Here is a 21,500-nt window from a genome sequence, read left to right on the forward strand (position 1 = left end):
ATCTATTTGACTGTAGATCTCCTAAAACAAACAAATTGTGTGCTTATGTCCACCAAATACAGACACAAGAACATTTATAGCAGAGCCATGCATAATAGCTGAATGATAAAAGCAACCCAAATGTTCATCAGAAGTAGAATGGCTAAACTGTAGTGTTTTCATTCCACAGAATAAAAAAAATGCAACATAAACCATTTGCATAACTCTCATATATGTGTGGGGGGGTGGGTAATAACACACACTTATTTTTAATTTCTGACCCCCCAGAAATGTAAAAAAATACATTTGTGTCATCTTAAGCCCAAAAATGATTAAAAAGACACAAAAGAATGAATGCTGTATTTGGTATTCTACAAGTGAAACTAGCCTACGATGGCAGAAGTTATAATAATGGTTATTTTTGCAGGGAGTTATCAACAGCAATAGGACTCAGGGAACCAAAGTAGAGCTGGAAATTTATTCATGTTGTGATCTGGATACAAGTTACACAGACCAATATAAGCACAAAAATAAAAATTCATCAAGCAGTAAGGTAAATATTTGTGTTCATTACACTGTGTCAGACTTTCATTAAAAAAGACTTCAAAAAAATACTTCACATACACAATAAAAATAAGATATCTAGGAATTACTATGTAAGACCTTTATAAAGGAAATTATAAAATATTATTGAAAGATATTAAGAAGACAAGCAAATGAAGACATACACAATATTCATGGATAAGAAGACTACATATCTTAAGAAAAATCACTTTTCTCCAAAATTGATCTATCAATTTTATGCAGCACCAATCAATACTCTAAGAGACTCCTTTGAGAAACCTGACAAACTGATTCTAGAATTGATATGGAAGATGAAATGGCAAAGAACATCCAAATGGCTCCAGAACAATCATCTGATCATCTGGCCTACCTGACTTCAAAGCTCAGTGTCACACGGAACAGGGAAAAACAGCCACTGGGCCACCTGGAATAGTCCAGGACTTGGAACAACTGACCTGAGATTTGGAAAATGAGTAAGCATTCTTCAAGAATGAGCAGAAGGAGGACAGCCTACATTATGTTGTGCATTATGAGCACTTGGGGTGCCTTTACTAACCCTAATGCCAACTAAATCACAATGCCTAGGGGAGGGAACCAGGACGGCACTTAAAAGATCCCAGGTGATTCCAGTGAGAGAAAATGCCAATGTCTACACTGTGGGCCACAACCACCAGGGCATGGCAAATCGGAGAGATGCAAGTACACTGTGGGCCACAAACACCAGGGCATGGCAAATCGGAGAGATGCAAGTACTTCAGTGCGCTGGGATGTAAACTAAACGAGGGAGGAGGACAGGCAGTAAGACCAATCAGCCACAAGGGCCAGCTGTGTGAGCATGGGAGCGACTTTGCCCTGAGGGCACTGGAAAGCCACAGCCAGTTATACAAAAGAGGAGCATGATCAGATGCACTGCTTTAGAAACAGGACCATGGCGACAGTGTAGAAAGGGGCAAAGTAGCAGCTGGAAGACCAATGAGAAGATGACAAAAATGGTAAAGATGAGAAACGGTAAGGACCTGAACCACAGCAGACATGGAGAGGAGCAGTGGGAGGACTCATAAAACAACACTGGTGGGGCTTGGCGCAGTCCACATATGCGCCAACAGTGAAGCAAACAGCACTGCTCCACAGACATCATCTCTGTCCTCTTTGGACAAAGATACTCTTAAATCCTCTCTGTTGAGCACCTCCCAAATTTGCTTCACAGTGAGTCATCTCCAGCTTTGCTGGGAAAAGTGACAATGAGAACAGTGAAATCAATGGTCCAGAAGGCTGCAGCTCTGGTTCCCTGCCATAGGATCACCTGTTGCTGATAAATGACAAACACCTGGATCCCCATTCTATCCTGGTGCCTCAGGAACATATTTTCCAACCTGAATTTAAATCAAAGAACTGAGTCAACCTCCCCACCTGCTGGGCAAACAGGGACCTGGGGATAAAAGTGCACTTCGTAGGTTATTAAACAGACGTCTGGGACAAGAATTCAGCTTGGGGGTGTTGTGAAGCTGTCTGTGTCTACAGAGATATGCTCTTGAGAGCTCCAGGGAGGCAGGGGCAGGCTGACCTTTCCATTTGCTAAGCCTCGTGCTGTGAAGTGACTGTTTGTGAGTCAGAAGGTGGGTAGGTGGCACAAGCTAAATATAACAATAGGCAGGCTGTCCAGTGCATCATTAGCCTTTTTCCTTCAGAACAAAAGCAGATAAGATAACCCACTGAACCCAAAACAAAAGCAGTATATAATATGATCAATGGCCAATACAATCTGAAAATGATTGCAGGTCTGAATTAATATGTAAGATATAAACTAGGAATTTCAGCTTGAAGATGGATAAAGTAGGCAAAAGCATTGCTCCCACCCTTACGATGAGAAGAGCTGGATAAACTGGGAATTGGCTTTCTCTGACTTCTCAGAGGACAGAAGTCATGGTGAACTAACTTGAAATGTTGAGAGAGGGGCCTACAGAGGAAGCAGGCCCATCATGGCTACCCCAGCAGGCAAGCCCAGAGAACAGTTCAGCTCAAAGGGTCCATTGAGTTGCTCAAGGCCTAGCAGGGGCTGGCCAGAGTGTGAGGGCCCTGGCACTACAGGCATAGGGCCTTCTGCCCCTCATAGGTCTTTCAGCAAGGAGCTCACTGGGCAGGTAAGGCCTTGAAAAAGCTTCTCCTTAGAGCTGGCTGGGAGAGGGTGGCAGCCTGCCCTGGTTCCATACAAAACAAAGCAGGGCAAAGAAAAGAAGGACTGAACAGCATCAGGACACCATGGAAACTCAGCTGGGAAGGGAGCAGTCAAAAAGCAGACCTCAGCCAGACCAGCTGCTCCTACCTCCCCAAAAAACTGAAACCCACAGAGTATGGAGCCAGACGTGGGGGCACAGTTGGTCAATGAAGCCAGATGGCAGATGAAGAAGTCTTCAGAGATGGGGCTTGGGAACAAAGTGGAAGAGGACCTTAGATGGATCCCTCAGGAATCCCAGTGTCTACTGGTGAAGAGGAAAAGAAGAATCTCCAAGTGAAAATGACAAAGAGTTGCCAGGACAGAAAAGGCAAGGGCCTGGAGCAGGCAAGCAATGGGCAGACAGGCACCGGGAATTAGGAGACAAGACCCTGGCCCTAGAGACGTGCACAAAGAAGAAGAACGATCAAAAGTGCAGACAGGCATCTTTTTCGGGCACTGGTGTTGGCACAGGTGTAGGCCAGGAGAACAAGTGAAAACCCTGCAAACAGCACAGGAAGTGCATGAACAGCACCACAGAGAGTGTGGTAAGCTCTTAATACGAATTTGTTCTTTCTGTCCCCACACTCAGTAGGCTCAGGGAAAAAACCCAACTTTCACTAGAATTCCTGGACTTCTTAAAAATAATTATGTACATGGAAAACTCAGGCATCTAGGAGGAGCAAAGAAAAACACAAGTGTTAATGGTGTTAAGATTCCAGTCACGGTCATCTCTGACTTCCGGGTGGTTCAGGATGAGTCACTGAGAATTCCAAACTTTAAGGGGGAGCAGTAGACTAGGACAAAGATGCTGAATAACTATCCCAAATTCAGAGGACAGTATTTATGAGAGTGACTACAGCATATTGGAGAGCAACAGCTCTCAAACAAAATCAATCACTGGTCACAGCAGTGAAGCAAAGCTTCAGTTGCCACTAAATTGTGAGGAAACGACACAAAATGAAATGCCCTGTAGAAGCACGGCTTTGCTACACAGGCTCTAACTCTGAACGAAGAACTGTACTGATTCCACTCCCACAGCAGCTTATCTCTAGTCTGTCCATTGGGAGGCAATGGCAGGAAGAAACACACTTGTCCACGTCCACAAGGAGCACAGCAATTTCTGACAGGAGCTCCCGGGATGGCCCATCCTGACACTGAACACCCTCTGCAAGCCCATAGCATCCCACAGTGACCATGATCAGGGAAAGTGGGGAGGGACACCTCTCAGGAGGACAAGGCCTAGCCACCATGCCACTGCTCTGACTTGGCACTGGTACCCGCCAGAGAGCCCTGGAGAAACACACTTCCTGACCCTTGAACTACTGGACCTGTACCCTGCCACAACCAGGTGAACCCCAGGTGACATTTCCAGCCCAGCCCGCTCACCTGCTTCAAACAGAGTCTCTCTCAAACTTGCCTCCTGAAAAATTCACTTCTAGCTCACTGCTCCCAGTGACCTTCCAATAAAGACCAAACTGCCTTTGTGGCTCCAGGTCTCCCATGGCCTGCCTGGCACTGCTGTGACCTGGGTCTCCTCCTAGTCCCAATCCTCCACACTACCAAGACTGGTCTTTGTTCAGGGCAAGCATAAGCATCAAGCTCATCTCCAGTCATGCCCCACTCAAGGACATTCATCTGGCGAGCGGCACAAACCACCCCTCTTCCTCTGTGTGCTCAACCAGGCTCATGGCTGCAGCACAGATCACCCCTCTTCCTCCATGTGCTCAACCAGGCTCATGGCTGCTGTCATCCCTCTCCACCAGTGAGCATTCCCTGGGAGTCTCTGGGCCAGACCCTGTGCTAGGTACTGGAAACAGACTGCATAGAGGAAAACAGTGTAGGAAAACTGGAATAGGACTCAAAGGTACTACAGTGACACCCAGGAAAGGGCCACCTTTGCCACCAGGAAACCCTGGGGACAGAACCTGCAAGGACTTAAAAGAGGTGACTAAAGCTGGGCTCGGCAGGCAAAGGTCAGATAGACAGTGGAGAGAGGAGAATGCATGAAGGCCTGCAACTGTGGGATGGCAGTGAACACGTGGAAGCATTGCAGTATTTCAGAATGGCTGGAGTACGGCTTATAAAGGAAGACAGGAAGAGAAAGGTAGGGAGGCTAGGGTCAGGTTATATAGGGCCTTGTTTTAAAAAAAATTTTTTTTGAGATATAGCAGAAGACAGATTAGAGACAGCAAGTCTAGAAATGGGAAGATGAGTTTCTAGGCACCTGTAATGGCTCAAATAAAAGATGTTTAGCGTGTATACCAAAGCAAAGGAGGAGAGAACACAGGGCTGCTGGAGAGAAAGAATCAATCCATCTTTAGGGTCAAATAGATGGAAATGCAAATGTTTTCCAGATGGAGAGGACAAAGGAGGTCTAATGGCCTCCATCTACCTTTGAAAGAGGTCATCTGCCCAGAGGAAGGGGTACAAGAGTGGGGAATGGAGTGGACTTGAAAAGGAAAGCACACTGACAATACCCACAACTAGGCACATGCTTGTCTATACTTTCAAATGAATGAATCAGTGTTTAGCAGCAGGAGAACCCTATGATGCAGACAAATGTTCAATATTCCTTTCACACACTACAACCACGAGATTTCATGAGTGCTTCCCACCAAAGTCACATGCCCTTGTCAAAGTACAAAGGCAGAAGGTAATCTGAGGCACAGGGCTCACCCTCTCACCCTCCTTCCACCAAAGGTGGAGAGAAAGCCCCTCCCATGGGGAATCACCACTCCATTAAAAACCAAGTTCTCCACTTGCCCATGGTACTGTACTAGACACGTGGGGCACAGCACACCAGCACTTTATCTCTATACTCCACAGATGCACTAGAAACACTGTCCTGTGTGCTCCCTACTTAGAGGAGGAGGAGAGAACAGTAAGACAAACTCCCCGGGTGCTCGCAGGTCTCTGGTGCTGCCATGTGAGGCCACAGACAAGCATTCACCTTTGTGGGACTTGGCTTCCTGTTCTGTAAAATAAACTGACTAGACAAGATGACGTCTGCAGTCTGTCCATTCTTAAGGATCACTCCTCCCACATTGAGTTTGAAATGCCACATTTAATTACCAGGCCCAACAGAAACTGTCAGCAGGGAAAGCTGACATTTCTCTTATAAAACCAAGAGCCAAAAAGTACAGAGAAAAGAAAAATCAAATTAAATAATTAATAGAAAAGAAAACCAAAAGCTGGGTGTTTCCATTCCATTGTCAAGAGATGGCAAACCCTGAAGGCTGTTTTCATCCAAAGCATCAATCCCAACAAAGTAAAACACTAATATATCGATCCCACTGAAAGCTCCCTGTGCACAAGCGTGTCACCCAGAGAAAAAGGGGCACACCGCAGCCAGGCTTGATCCTCAAGATAAACCTTGATGAAAAACTTCTCAGATAGAAATAACTTTTCAATCTGATCAGATGAGAAAGCTGTCTGCTAGGCAAAAGTATTATAACCAAGACATTTCTAACTTGTTTGTTCTTTATTGTCAACTATAGCCCTTACAGGCAAACATAAAATAAGAGCATAACTTAATGAATTCTGAAGACGCAAACACACAGGCCCAGAAACAGAATTCTGCCAGTCACCCAGTTGCCTTCGGTTTCCCTCATCCCAACATAAACCCCCATCCCTCCCCAAGGTCAGCAAGCTCCTTATCTCATCACTTCACTCCCTGAGCACAGAGCCCTGGATACTATAGTTTAACTGTGCCCATTTATTCTCAAACATGAGAATCAATCTCTTTTAAGCTACAGATAAACCTGTAAATAAACCTTTTCATTCTTGTTTTATTTTAGGGAGTGTATGGCATACATAATATAAACTCACCATGATCACCATTTTTAAGAGGACAGTTCAGTGGCATTAAGTACACGCACAATATTGTGTAACCATCACCACTGACCATTTCCAGTGGCCATCCTCAGTGGCCATCCTCAGTGGCCATCCTTTTCCCCTTAGGATTTTTTTTTTTTTTTTGGCAGTACTGGGGGTTGAACTCGGGGTCTCATGCTTGCTATGCAGGTGTTCTACCACTTCAGCCACTCTGCCAGCCCTTCCCTTAGGATTTACTTGTTAAAGAAACTGTTCATTTACCAAAAAGGTTTCTGTACTCTGCACTGTATCCCCACAGTGCAGTTTAACAAGTGTTCGTGTCTTCAGAGTCTAGCAAGTTAGTGGTCAAACCTAGAGTGCTCATCAGATTCAGATGGGACTTGAGAACAATGCTAACTCATAGGAGTGCTGCATTCTGGTAGCAGGAGGAACACCACGTGTGGATGTCCCTTATTTGTCATTTGGGTGATCATTGCCTCTATCCATTCATGTATTAGGGATTGCAAAAGGATGGATGACATTGTAATTCTACCCTCTCTTTTTCAGTTGTTAGCTGGAATACCTCTATTCCAAGAACTGCCTCCCCAACTATTAGACTGTCCAATGGTACAGTATGTAGAAACACAGAATGAATACTCATTAATTACCACTTTCAAGATAACAAATCAGTTCCACCATCATTTTCCAAGGTGAACAATTTCTTTTGGCACCATTATGAACTTGTGGATCAAAACAATGATTATCTTTCATTTGTCTTCAAGGTACTGATGGCAGCTTCCTCAGGCCATCTCCTTCACACATCATCTTGGTCCTCTGACCACTTTTTCCTGTGCACTTCACGACTTGTTCCACGATCATCTTGCTCTTCCATGTCCAGCTCCAGACCACTCTTCAAGATGCTCCGGTTTCCCTGAGTGGGAATGTCTCAACACCATGCCATGGCATGAAGGAATGTCCACCGCTGCTGGGCTAGTCGGCTCCTAGACTTTGTTAGTGAATGAAGGGGCAAGGAAACAGGTGACTGACTGACAGATTGACTGAGCTTTAAATAGCTGAGGATTTCTTACTGATATTTCTAATTCAAACTCTAGACTACAGATTTTTACTTAACCTCATATTCTACATCAGTCCCTTCCAATCTTCCACAGGAGAATTCTAGTTCAAGACCAGACTCTGTTGGTAGAATCAGAGTATCACAAAGTGAATCATTTACTCTATTCGATGTTAATGCACACTATCAGAATATTATTACCAATACCAACATTATCTTCACCAAATAATTATTAAAATCTGCTTCAAAATCACTTTTGCCTACAACTTTCCCCTGGTCTCTACTTGTTTAACTTAGAGTGCTGGGTGGGCACTGTAAGAGAGCATGGCTGTGACACATCGTGTATACGCTCCCTTCTGCACTCCCCGGGTCTCGGTTATACAAGCGTGTGTGCTTGATGCTCACCGTGGTCCTTAGGACCACGTCTCTGTAGCTGTTTTCATGATCCTTCCCTTTAAAAAGCAATCATAAGAACATAATTCTTGCACTCCTGCCTGTTGATAACAATTTGTCTGGGTCCCTGAAACCTGACAGGACAGTGGGAGCTATAAGCCTCTGGCTCCCGTTTGCATTACATGAGCATCTACAACTACTTCTGACATCTACTGTTGCTGTCAAAAAGTCCAATGATAATCTGATTTCCTTTATTTCATAAATCACTTGCTACTTTGGCCTAAAGGCCTCAAAATTTTTTCCAAGTCTAGCAATTTTATTAGGATTTGTCTTGGTCTTTCTAGGTCAATGTTCTCAGGTACACAGTGAATTCAGTAAAGAGTTTCAAGGATTTCTTTATTTAGGACATCTTCTTGAATTCCAGCTTTGAGCCTATTGGCACTCCTTTGCTCTGGTTTTTTTTGGTGTCTCCCAGCAGGTGCTCTATATGGATGGTTATACATGTGATACACACATGCATATGCTAGGTCTTCTTTGCCTATCTTCTAAATATGTCATTTTCCTCTTCAGTCACTTTTCTCTCTTAATTCTTTTTTGTTTTTCCTCGTTTTGTTCTGTTTCCCTTGACAAATGCATTAGGCATATTCATTCACGAAAGACTACATTAGTGAAAGAAGTTTTTCTTGTATTTTGAATTCTATCCTGAGTTCTATCCACCTCATTTTTTAGTTTTCTCATTTGAATTTGTGTTCTTCTATAACTTATATCATTTCTCAATGTCTCTTATCTCATTCTGAAATGTTTTCTAAATTTTCTTCAGTTTTGAGCACGTTCCTCTGGCACGATTTCACACCGCACTGGTGCATTCTTCTGCTCCTTATGTTTCCATCATAACTTTACATGAGTGGATCCTTTTCTATAGGCCATCTTTACACGAGATTCATTTACACGGACTTTTGGGAGAGATGATCAGGTAATCTTTTCTGACTCTGGTAACTCTGCACTCTATTCTGTGCTTTTGGTGGTGCTCAAATGATGCAAGCTTACATTCCACACCACTTAGCACGGTGCGTCTCTCCGCTCGTAGCTGCACCTTCCATCTCCTTTGCTCTGCTACCCTGTATCTGCTGCTAGTAGGCTTCTCCTCATCTGGGTCCTTGTTCAGAAGAATTATTTGCACTCGTCTGCTACTGGAGCATGTAAGACCTTTCACAGGTCTCAGATGCCACTCCTGACTTGGCCACTGACCTGTCCAGTGAGTGCCCACTGGCTGTTTGGGAATTCCCGGGTCTCTGTCACAGTTACCTAGTGACTTCCTGTCTCCTCTTGAGGCCCTGCAGTTATCAGTAGTTTGTCTGCATCTGCTTTTATTTTTGAGGTCTATGGGGAATGCAGTGTTATCCAGCTTAGTTGCATATTTTACCTGAAGATATTTGGCCTTCCTATCCAAAGTGTGCATGCAGTCTGTTTCATTGGATAGTTCGGAGCTATCAAAACCTGAGACAGTTTGTTACCATCTTCTAAGATTTCTAATCTTAAACATGAAATTTCAAAAAGTCAGAGATTCCTGGGTATTACAGAATCATAGGGAAAAATATACCATTTTCTAGGTGAAAGGTTGATTTCTCTTACCCTAGAGGAAGAGAAATGTAGCCCAAGAATCTGAAGATACAGGAAATTATTTGCTTTCTGAGAAACCATTTAGAAATCAAAACAGAATAGATCAAAGCAGTACCCTACAGAGGCATGTTTTCATCCCTATTGTTTATTTTTAAAAGTGTCAAATCTGCAGAAAATTTATAAGAATAGAAATGAGTACCCATATACCCTTTATTTAAAGCCACTATTTTAACAATATGACATATTTACTTTCCTTCTCTCCATATACACAGTCACATGGGATTTTCTCCCTGAACCCTATCAAAGAAAGTACAGGCATAATTGTATCTTTCACCCTTTAGTACGTCTGAATAAATTTCCTAAGAAGAAAAACATTCTGCTATAATTTCAATTTCATTATCTTCTCTCGATATAGTTGTTGTTGACGCAGTAACATTATCTAATACATAGTACATGTTCAATTTCCCCTAATTATCCCAAAAATGTCCTTAGTTTGATTAAGGATCAGGCAGAGCACTTGTCATATTTCTTCCATCTCCTTTAGCATAGTCTTCCTATCTGTTTTTACAAAATGAAGTTGTAATAATTTTTACTGGATAGAACTGTCAGGAAGATTAAGTAGAAATAAGGAACGTACATGGGCCAGTCCACTCTTCACACACTACCTGACGATGCTCAATGGACACTAACTTTCCTCCATCTCTAGCCATGCTAAGTCCAGAACCCTAATTTGTTCAATGGCTGTATTTTAAAAGTGGCATCTAATTTCAGTAACCACAGTTAACATGAGCACATGCCTGGAAAACAAACTCAGTTCCTTGATTCCGAGACTATCAGATTGAGAGCCATGGTGGGGGCAGGGGATGGGGGCATCTCCAAAGTAAGGGCCTAATGATGACTTCGTGACTTCTCAGACTGAACTGCACATAGTAATGTGCCATCCATGAGTCAAACTCTGTAAGGGTCCTCTGTGTCCACCTTTTTCCCATCTCATTCAACCAATGTGCTATATCAACACCAGCTAAGAGCTTGTGTTAACCGGAATCAATAAAGAGGGTATCTGATTAATATCCGTGTTCTGTCTCACGTACGTGCTACACCTATCTGACCAGAAATCAGGTCAGCCTTACATTTACAAACCACTTGGAAACCATAATTCTAATTCTGATTTGATTCTATTTTAAAAGACAAAAGACAGTTCCCTGACTACAAACCCAAATTGAGACTTTGCTCTCAGCATAGAAGGGCAGAGAGAATGCCTCACTCCACTGTAACAAAGACAGAAACACAATCACATAACCAAATAGGTCTGCGGAACACACAGACTCAAATGGCCACCCAAACACAGAAAGCAAAGGTTTACATCGCTTCAGGATTCAGGTGAGGCTGTGATAAGCAGCAAAGGACCCACCCTCTAGCCCCTCACTCTCACGTAAAGGTAATTTCAGCTGGGATTCTACTTGCCAAGGCATACCCCCAGGATAATATCCAACCAAACACTCCAGAGTCAGTTGTCTGGACAGGTTTCCAGGACTGACCACCACTTATTCTACCAAACTCCCTTCTTGGGGAAAAGAAGTCAGAGCATTAGTAGGCCCTCTGTCTACTGACAGAAGAGTGCAGTTTGGTGGGATAAGGCAAATAACAAGAGGGGAAAAAAGTCATTTCATCTGATTTTTTTGTTTTGTTGTTGTTTAGTTGTTTATTTTGTGGTTCTAGGGATCAAATCCAGAGCCTTGTGCATAGTAGGCAACTGCTCTACCACTGCACTACACACTTCCAACCAAAAGCTTATTTTTTTTTTAATCTGGTATTTTTAAGTCCTGGTATAATGTTAAATCCACTGACCTTTTCAGTTTCTAACATGTCCAACACTAAACTTGTTTTCCTACTATCGCTAATAATATAAAAAGATTATTTTACTGAGTACCACCATTATACATAGACCTTTGGGGTGGCACTTAAACACTGCAGAAAAAAGGGGAGGAAATTTGGGAAGGGTGGTAGGACTGAGTTCACAGGTGGAAGCTCTCATCCCCAATGTGAGGGTACTAGGAGGTGCAGCCTTGGGGGGTAATGCGGAAGGATGAGGTGATGGGAGCCCAGCCTTCATAGGACAAGATAGACAGCAGAGCTTCCCATCCACCACTGCATGGGGACACACCAAGAAAGTGGCTGTCCACAAGCCAGGAAGAGAGCTTCCCCAGGAACCAAATCTGCTGACACATTGAGCTTGGACTTCCTAGCTTCCAGAACTATGAGAAATAAATGTCTGTTATTCAAGCTGCTCTGTCTATGGTATTTTGCTAAAGCAGTCCAAGCTAATTAAGATAGAATAGCATGTTGGATCTTAATATAGCCACGGTTATAACCAAAAAAATTATCACAGCAGCTCATTTCTGTAATCCCTGCACAAAGAGTTGGGATCTTTACCAACTCCTTAAAGAGGAGGGGAAATCCTCACAAAAATGAACAGGAATATAACATGGACCCACACACACACATTGAAGGGAGGAGCAGGGAAAGAGGCCCTCATGACCCATTCCACAAAACATGACACCCTTGTTCCCATCACAGTCTAGACACTAGGAGATGGATGGAAAGAGACAGACAGGGTCCTTATTCTCTACTTTAAAGCAAGGAGAAAAGCCAGGCAGTGGGAGGGTACAGCAGTGGCGGTGGCGGGGGAGGGATGAAGACACTTCTGGGGAACCAGTGCTTGGAAATAAGTAACAGAGAATGAGAAATAAGAGTGAAAAGGAGGGAGCTAATTTTGCCAAAGTGGTCAGGACTGGACTCACTACAGGTGACACCTGAAATGGGGTTTGCAGAACAGGTGTTAGGAGCTGTGGAGCAGAGCAATTTGGGAAGAAAGGGCAAGGGCCTGGCAGAAACTGGCTGGGTGCACTTGGTACAAGGAGACTCCCTAGGAAGGCAAGGTCTGGAAGGTAACTCCCGTTACAAAAAACAAAACAAAACCCATAACTTATCTTTCACTGTCTCTCATTCAGTATGACAGTATTATTTCTGAGCATGAAGGGATTCTAAGAGAGACTGACCACAAGGCAGAATCCCATTCTAAAAGAGAAAGACAGACAGACATCAAGTCTCTGAGACACTGTACCTGCTTCCCCCTTGGGTTATGGGGCTCACTCTTTTGACTTTACCTGAGAAACTTTCTGGTCCAGGCCTAAGTCAAGCACCCTACACACGGCTCTACCAGACAAGTGAGCAGCATCCAAGTCATATTCCTGAGTTCAGGGTGTTCCAACCACTTTTCATGTAACTAACACTTAGATCACCACAGTCCAAATGATGTGCCAATCCTCACAAAAACCCTAGCAACTAGGGTTATTATCATTCATAAATTAGGAGATGAAGAAACAGAGAAGTTAATTTAATTAACCAAAGTTACATAACTGGTAAGTTCTAGAGATAAAACCCACAGACTGTCTCAATAGCCATGCTGTGGACTGAATGTTTATGCCCCTCCAAAATTCAGATGTTGAAACTCTACCACCTAACGTAACTATATTTGGCAACAAGGTCTATGAGGAAGTGGTAACAGGTAAATGAAGTCATAAGGCCAGGGTGTTGATGCAATATTCTGAGGCCTTTTTGCAAAGAGAGATGATCTTTCTGGGATGTCACAGACAGAAGACCTGCACAAGCCAAGAGGAGGACCCTTAGAGGGAGCTTTTTCTTTCTCCCTTTGTTAGAGCAAACTTTCTCTTGCTCCTGGTTATTACCAAGCCTAACTGGGCTTAACTGGGGGTGACTGGAAATTCAGAAAAGATACAGGATAGACAGACACAGACAGAAAGTGGGGTCAAGCGTGTTGAGTGCTTGGGTGGAGATGCTCAACCCACATTGCTTCTTTTCTCTATCGTTACTCTTTTAGGCCTTACTCCTTGCAGTTCTTTAAAACCTTGCTTCTAAAGTCTTCTTTAAAACCTTGCTTAAAACCTCTTTCCTGAGAGAACACAATGAATAAATGGATAAATGAACTCAGGACAAAAATAGACAACAATAAAGAAGAAAACTGCCAGGATATGGAAAACCTCAGAAAAAAGAACGAAACAGAACTGCAAAACAAAACGGAAGGCCAATCCAGTAGAATAGAACAAACAGAAGACAGAATCTCAGAACTTGAAGATGAAATGGTAATTAAAGGAAAAACCGAAGAACTATTAATTAAACAACTCAAGACCTGTGAAAAGAAAATGCAAGAACTCACTGACTCCATCAAAAGACCAAACTTGAGAATCATGGGCATCGAAGAAGGAGAAGAGGTGCAAGCGAAGGGAATGCGTAATATATTCAACAAAATAATAATGGAAAATTTCCCAAATCTAGAGAAAGATATTCCCATACAAACGCAAGAGGCCTCCAGGACACCAAACAGACCAGATCAAAATAGAACTACTCCACGACATATCATCATTAAAACAACAAGTTCAGAAACTAAGGAAAGAATATTGAAGGCTGTAAGAGAGAAAAAACAAGTAACATACAAAGGTAAACCCATCAAAATCACAGCAGACTTCTCAACAGAAACATTAAAAGCAAGAAGAGCGTGGGGTGAGATCTTCCGGGCACTGAATGAAAATAACTTCAACCCCAGGATACTCTACCCAGCAAAGCTATCATTCAAAATAGATGGAGCAATAAAAGTCTTCCATGATAAGCAGAAACTAAAACAATATGTGACCACAAAGCCACCATTACAAAAGATTCTGCAAGGGATCCTGCACACAAAAAGTGACACCCAACTTAACCATGAAAAGGCAGGCAGCACCAAACCACAGGATAAGAAAAAGCAAGACAGTAGAGAGTAACATCAAGTTAGGTACACACAATCAAACCTTCAAACAACTAAGACAACTAAATGGCAGGAATCACCACATACCTATCAGTACTAACGCTTAATGTTAATGGACTTCATTCACCCATCAAAAGACACCGTTTGACAAAATGGATTAAAAAAGAAGATCCAACAATTTGTTGCTTACAGGAGACTCATCTCACCGACAGAAATAAGCATATGCTTAGGATGAAAGGCTGGAAGAAGATTTACCAAGCCAATGGCCCCCGAAAACAAGCAGGAGTAGCAATATTTATCTCTGACAAAGTAGACTTCAAACCTACGTTGATCAAACGAGATAAAGAAGGACATTCCATACTAATAAAAGGGGAAATAGACCAAAAGGAAATAATAATCATCAATCTGTACGCACCCAATGTCAACGCACCCAGTTTCATCAAACATACCCTGAAAGACCTAAAAGCATATATAAACTCCAACACAGTGGTTGTGGGAGACTTTAACACTCCATTATCATCAATAGATAGGTCATCCAAACAAAAACTCAATAAAGAAATCCAAGATCTAAAATATGCAATAGATCAAGTGGACCTAGTAGATGTCTACAGAACATTTCATCCAACCTCTACACAATATACATGTGTATACAATATACATGTGCCCATGGAACCTTCTCCAAAATAGATCATATCCTAGGGCACAAAGCAAGCCTCAGCAAATATAAGAAAATAGAAATAATACCGTGCATACTATCTGACCACAATGCAGTAAAAGTAGAACTCAACAACAAAACTAAAGACAAAAAACATGCAAACAGCTGGAAACTAAATAACTCATTACTTAATGAAGAATGGATCATCGATGCAATAAAAGAGGAAATTAAAAAGTTCCTGGAAGTCAATGAAAATGAAAACACAACCTACCGGAACCTATGGGACACAGCTAAGGCAGTCTTGAGAGGAAAGTTTATAGCCATGAGTGCATATATTAAAAAGATTGAAAGATCCCAAATCAATGACCTAATGATACTTCTCAAACTCCTAGAAAAACAAGAACAAGCAAATCCCAAAACAAATAGAAGGAGAGAAATAATAAAAATAAGAGCTGAAATCAACGAAATAGAAACCAAAAAAACCATACAAAGAATTAATGAAACAAAAAGTTGGTTCTTTGAAAAAATAAACAAGATCGATAGACCCCTGGCAAACCTGACTAAAATGAGGAGAGAAAAAACCCAAATTAGTAGAATCAGGAATGCAAAAGGGGAGATAACAACAAACACCATGGAAGTCCAGGAAATCATCAGAGACTACTTCGAGAACCTATATTCAAATAAATTTGAAAATCTAAAAGAAATGGACAGATTTCTAGATACATATGATCATCCAAAACAGAACCAAGAGGAAATTAATCACCTGAATAGACCTATAACACAAAATGAAATTGAAGCAGCAATCAAGAGTCTCCCCAAAAAGAAAAGTCCAGGACCTGATGGATTCTCTGCTGAATTCTATCAGACCTTTAAAGAAGAACTGATACCAACCCTCCTTAAACTGTTCCACGAAATAGAAAGGGAAGGAAAACTGCCAAACACATTTTATGAAGCCAGTATTACACTTATTCCAAAACCAGGCAAAGACACCTCCAAAAAGGAGAACTATAGGCCAATCTCCTTAATGAACATTGATGCAAAAATCCTCAACAAAATAATGGCAAACCGAATTCAGCAACACATCAAAAAGATTATTCACCACGACCAAGTAGGCTTCATCCCAGGGATGCAGGGGTGGTTCAACATACGAAAATCAATAAACGTAATAAACCACATTAACAGAAGCAAAGACAAAAACCACTTGATCATTTCAATAGATGCAGAAAAAGCCTTTGATAAGATCCAACATCATTTCATGATAAAAGCTCTAAGAAAACTAGGAATAGAAGGAAAGTTCCTCAACATTATAAAAGCTATATATGACACACCTACAGCCAGCATTATACTTAACGGAGAAAAACTAAAACCATTCCCTCTAAAATCAGAAACCAGACAAGGATGCCCACTATCTCCACTCCTATTCAACATAGTACTGGAATTCCTAGCCAGAGCAATTAGGCAAGAAGAAGGAATAAAAGGAATACAAATAGGTAAAGAAACTGTCAAAATATCCCTATTTGCAGACGACATGATCCTATACCTTAAAGACCCAAAAAACTCTACTCAAAAGCTTCTAGACATCATCAATAGCTATAGCAAGGTAGCAGGATATAAAATCAACATAGAAAAATCATTAGCATTTCTATACACTAACAATGAGCAAACTGAAAAAGAATGTATGAAAACAATTCCATTTACAATAGCCTCCAAAAAAATCAAATACCTAGGTGTAAGCCTAACAAAAGATGTGAAAGACCCCTACAAGGAAAACTATACACTTCTGAAGAAAGAGATTGAGGAAGACTATAGAAAGTGGAGAGATCTCCCATGCTCATGGATTGGTAGAATCAACATAGTAAAAATGTCTATACTCCCAACAGTAATCTACATGTTTAATGCAATTCCCATCAAAATGACATTCATTAAAGAGATTGAAAAATCTACTGTTAAATTTATATGGAAACACAAGAGGCCACGAATAGCCAAGGCAATACAGGGTAGAGCTGTGGCTCTCGAGGGGCGTGACATTGTAACAGGAGAAACCTGTGTTCCTGCTTCTCTGAACTCAAACAACTTAGGAGACCGGCTGTTCTGCTTTTCCCTATTTGTGGCTGGGGCTGTGCCTATCTCGACTACAGATGAAAGCAATCTCACCTTGCTTACGTCCAGTTCTCATAGGCTTCTCATAATCCGCTGTCCACAGAACCTCGCCAGAAACCCACCATGCTGCACTTCGATCTCAAACCTCCATCCCCAGACTCACCGGGAATGAACATCTGATGTTCAAGCCACACAGTCCATGGTATTTTGTCACAGCAGCCTGCAATGACTAATATACCCCACAATGGCGCCCAAGTGAAGGTAGGAATCCATGATTCAAAACTTGGCACAAGTAATCTAAGAAATCTCTCCCTACTCAGCTAGTCATACAGTTACAACAAACACAAATTCCCATTTCCTAGACCAGTCTCCTCACACAAACTACCAGGCCCTGGGGGCACTTTGTCATCATAGCTAGTTAGGTATCCATGGGGCCACAGCAGTTACACTTGAAAGCTGCAGCAACACCATCTCTAGCAATAAAGGAAATGCAAATTAAAACCACACTAAGATTCCACCTCACCCCTGTTAGAATAGCCATCATCAGCAACACCACCAACAACAGGTGTTGGCAAGGATGTGGGGGAAAAAGGAACCCTCTTACACTGTTGGTGGGAATGTAAACTAGTACAACCACTCTGGAAAAAAATTTGGAGGCTACTTAAAAAGCTAAACATTGACCTACCATTTGATCCAGCAATCCCACTCTTGGGGATATACCCAAAAGACTGTGACACAGGTTACTCCAGAGGCACCTGCACACCCATGTTTATTGCAGCACTATTCACAATAGCCAAGTTATGGAAACAGCCAAGATGCCCCAGCACTGACGAATGGATTAAGAAAATGTGGTATCTATACACAATGGAATTTTATGCAGCCATGAAGAAGAACGAAATGTTATCATTCACTGGTAAATGGATGGAATTGGAGAACATCATTCTGAGTGAGGTTAGCCTGGCCCAAAAGACCAAAAATCGTATGTTCTCCCTCATATGTGGACATTAGATCAATGGCAAACACAACAAGGGGATTGGACTTTGAGCACATGATAAAAGCTTTAGCACACAAGGGAGGGGTGAGGATAGGTAAGACACCTAAAAAATTAGCTAGCATTTGTTGCCCTCAATGCAGAGAAACTAAAGCAGATACCTTAAAAGCAACTGAGACCAATAGGAAAAGGGGACCAGGAACTAGAGAAAAGGTGAGATCAAAAGGAATTAACCTAGAAGGTAACACACACACACAGGAAATTAATGTGTGTCAACTCCCTGTATAGCTATCCTTATCTCAACCAGCAAAAACCCTTGTTCCTTCCTATTATGGCTTATACTCTCTCTACAACAAAATTAGAAATAAGGGCAAAATAGTTTCTGCTGGGTATTGAGTGGGTAGGGGGAGAGGGAGGGGACGGAGTGGGTGGTAAGGGAGGGGGTGGGGGCAGGGGGGAGAAATGACCCAAGCCTTGTATGCACATATGAATAATTTAAAAAAAAAAAACTGCAGCAACTCCTAGTTTCCACTCACTTGGGGTGACCTCCTGGAAATGAGTACAAAATAGTGAAGAGTGAGAATTAGGAAATCCTTTAGATTTACTTAATTCACTTTCGGACACATACAGTGACTCTGTTAACAAAGCACCCAGGAGAGGTCTCAGGCAGCTTGGGTTCATGACTGACCAGCAAGTTACAAAGCTTGCCCAGCAGGCCTTGGGAAGCAGAGAACATGGCGCAGAATGGGGAGCTCACCATCACTGAGGTCCTGGAGAAGATTCTCCTGGCAGGAAAAGTCCAGCTTTGCTTTGATGCTGATGGTGAAAGTGGCCACCTTCCCGGGCTGCAAAGGGAACTTGGCCAGAGTTTCTTCCAGTTTCCAACTCAGGAGATCGCCATATAACTTTTCTGCAATGATAGGAACAGTGGTAAACATGATGCACATAAAGCAACTTGAGATTCACCAGTCCCCCTAGGAAATGCTGTCACATTCTCAAAATCAAGGACAAATGAAACACTTAAATGTGACAGGTCCAGGTGCCAAGAAAACTACCGAATCAAGAGGTAGTGTGGACTGGCAGAGTAGCTCAAGTGCTAATGTGCCTGCCCAGCAAGCGTGAGGCCCTAAGTTCAAACTCCAGTGCCACCAAAAAATAAAGAAGTGTTGCAAGGCACTGGCTCTGTGTATAGACAAGGCACACAGAGGAGGAGAGAAGGACGGCAGGTCACCACTAGAGGCCCTGAGCATCAAGCTTAGTCATTATTACTCCTAATAAGCAGCTCCATCTCACCATAAAGTAAACACTTTGCTCATAGAAACTAATCAGAAGCAAACTAAGTTTTTCCACAAGTACTTTCTGTATCAGATCACACTAAAGAGAAACACCCAAGTTTAGTGGGGAAAGCGAATTGGCTACAGGGATCCTCCTCAGACACAGACAGCACACAATACAGAGAGCGAAGAGGACGGAAGTACACTGCACACACACTTAGGAAGGCAACATAATGAAGCCCTGTTTGACAAGGAGGGATGAAAATACAATGGAGGGGGTGAAGTTGTTCAAGGTACACGTACGCATGTATGGAGTTATCACAATGAAATCCCCTTGTATTATTAATATATGCTAATTCAAAAATAAAATAAAAATTTAAAAAACTATGAAATGTTTGATGAGTAAAAAACGGGAGAACTAAGGGAAGCTCCATGGAGGGGCATGTGGAGGAGGGGCGCTCCCCTGGTTTTGTCTTCAAAGCTCTTGGGTGTTGGAGTAAAACAGCCTTGGGTTTGCCGCCTTTTTAACACTAATTTCAGTGCTGTGGAGACGAATGACTCCTTCAAGTCAAGGTGCTTGTGCTTATACACAAGGGATTAACATGGGATAATGCCTGCTGTACTGCAGGACTATTATACAGATTAAACAAAGTAATCTCTGCAAATCACCAAAAAGGCAAGACCCTGGGCTGGGAACCCTGAAAGAAGGTGTCTATGCCCTGTGGGAGGTAGAGAGGACAAGAGGGAGACCCAGCTCTGGGTCCTGGGAGGAATCCACATCACCCCCAGGTAGCCCCTGCTAGGCAGTCCCTTGTCCTTTCTCAACATCTAGGGGGCAAAGACCTAAAATCAAGGCCCAACATTAGAGACTGCCTAATGTTTACCACCTGGCAAAACTGGGAGGACCTCAAATGTCCTCATGTGAATCTCCTCCCAACTCTCCTCCAGATGAGACTCCAGCTGAGACCCCAGCCAAATAGCTGTCCTGTTCACCGGGCCACACACAATTACTGCTTATTCCTGAGCAAGGGCTCCAAGGTCCCTGCCAGCCTCAGAAAGACTGAAATGAGCCCATGGAGTCTGCTCCCACAGCCCCAGAGTGGTCATCTGCTCATTCCCCAGTGAGGCCCCCATGGGGCACTGTATCTCACCTGGCTTATAAGAGTATGTGACTATAAACTGCTGCCAATCGCATCCACTCAGCGTCAGGTGTTTGCAATTGGCTATCCCCATACCCAGGGATAAGAATTCCTCCTCCTCACAACTGGGTGGCAGGGGGGAGGGGCGAAGGGGTGGGGGAAGCACATAAAAGGTCATTAAAACCAGTCCCTTTTGCCACCATTAAGGCCCTGCTGTGCTGTCGGGCAGTAAATTTCAGCATAGTATATGGGAATAAACTCTCTATGCTGAAATTTACTGCCCGAATAAAGAAACTGAGGTTTAGAGGGATTAAATAACTTGTCCATGGTCACAGACAAAGGGAAAGACCTGTAATTCTAGATGTGAATGATCCCAGAGTCGTAACATTCACTTCCTGCATGAAGGTACCATGTGGTAGAGTTAATATGAAGTCCCGGTCTGAGGACCCAGAAATCAACCTCACAGGAATCCAGGGGAAGAAAGCTCCACCAAGGTCCATATGAAAGAGCATAGGCCTATGAGGCTTGCTAACTGTAAGAGCTCAAGGCTGAACTATGCTGCAAATGTAGAATAGGTCATGTCTGTCTCCTTGGTCAGGAGGGAGCTGGAGCATGGCCCAGTCCCCACAGAACTGCACTCTAGGTGGAGCACGTATAATACGCCATGTTCATTTCTCTTGCTTCCTTGAAGAGGAAGACTTGCAGACAGTAGCAGACATGGGATGGTGTCCCTGAAAGGCAGGTTTAGAATTCACATCACATTCAGTTATTTTCTGAACACCTCTTTCTACATGTTACCGTGCTTAATCCTCCCAATAACCAGTGAGACAGTTGCTAGTGTCCCTGCTGAAAAGCAAGGAGGT

General features: G+C 42.8%; 1 protein-coding gene across 3 annotated transcripts in view; it reads right to left on the reverse strand.

Annotated features, from left to right (window-relative positions):
- Nucleotides 1-21,500, reverse strand: part of Trappc9 (trafficking protein particle complex subunit 9) — a 541,325-nt gene that overhangs the window by 372,106 nt on the left and 147,719 nt on the right. For all 3 annotated transcript variants that reach the window (XM_074069279.1, XM_074069278.1, XM_074069281.1), the window contains one exon: nt 18,982-19,134. In XM_074069279.1, coding sequence (XP_073925380.1) covers nt 18,982-19,134 — 153 coding nt within the window. The remainder of the gene's footprint in view (nt 1-18,981; nt 19,135-21,500) is intronic.

This window comes from Castor canadensis, chromosome 3 (assembly GCF_047511655.1).
Source record: "Castor canadensis chromosome 3, mCasCan1.hap1v2, whole genome shotgun sequence".
NCBI classification, from domain to species: domain Eukaryota; kingdom Metazoa; phylum Chordata; class Mammalia; order Rodentia; family Castoridae; genus Castor; species Castor canadensis.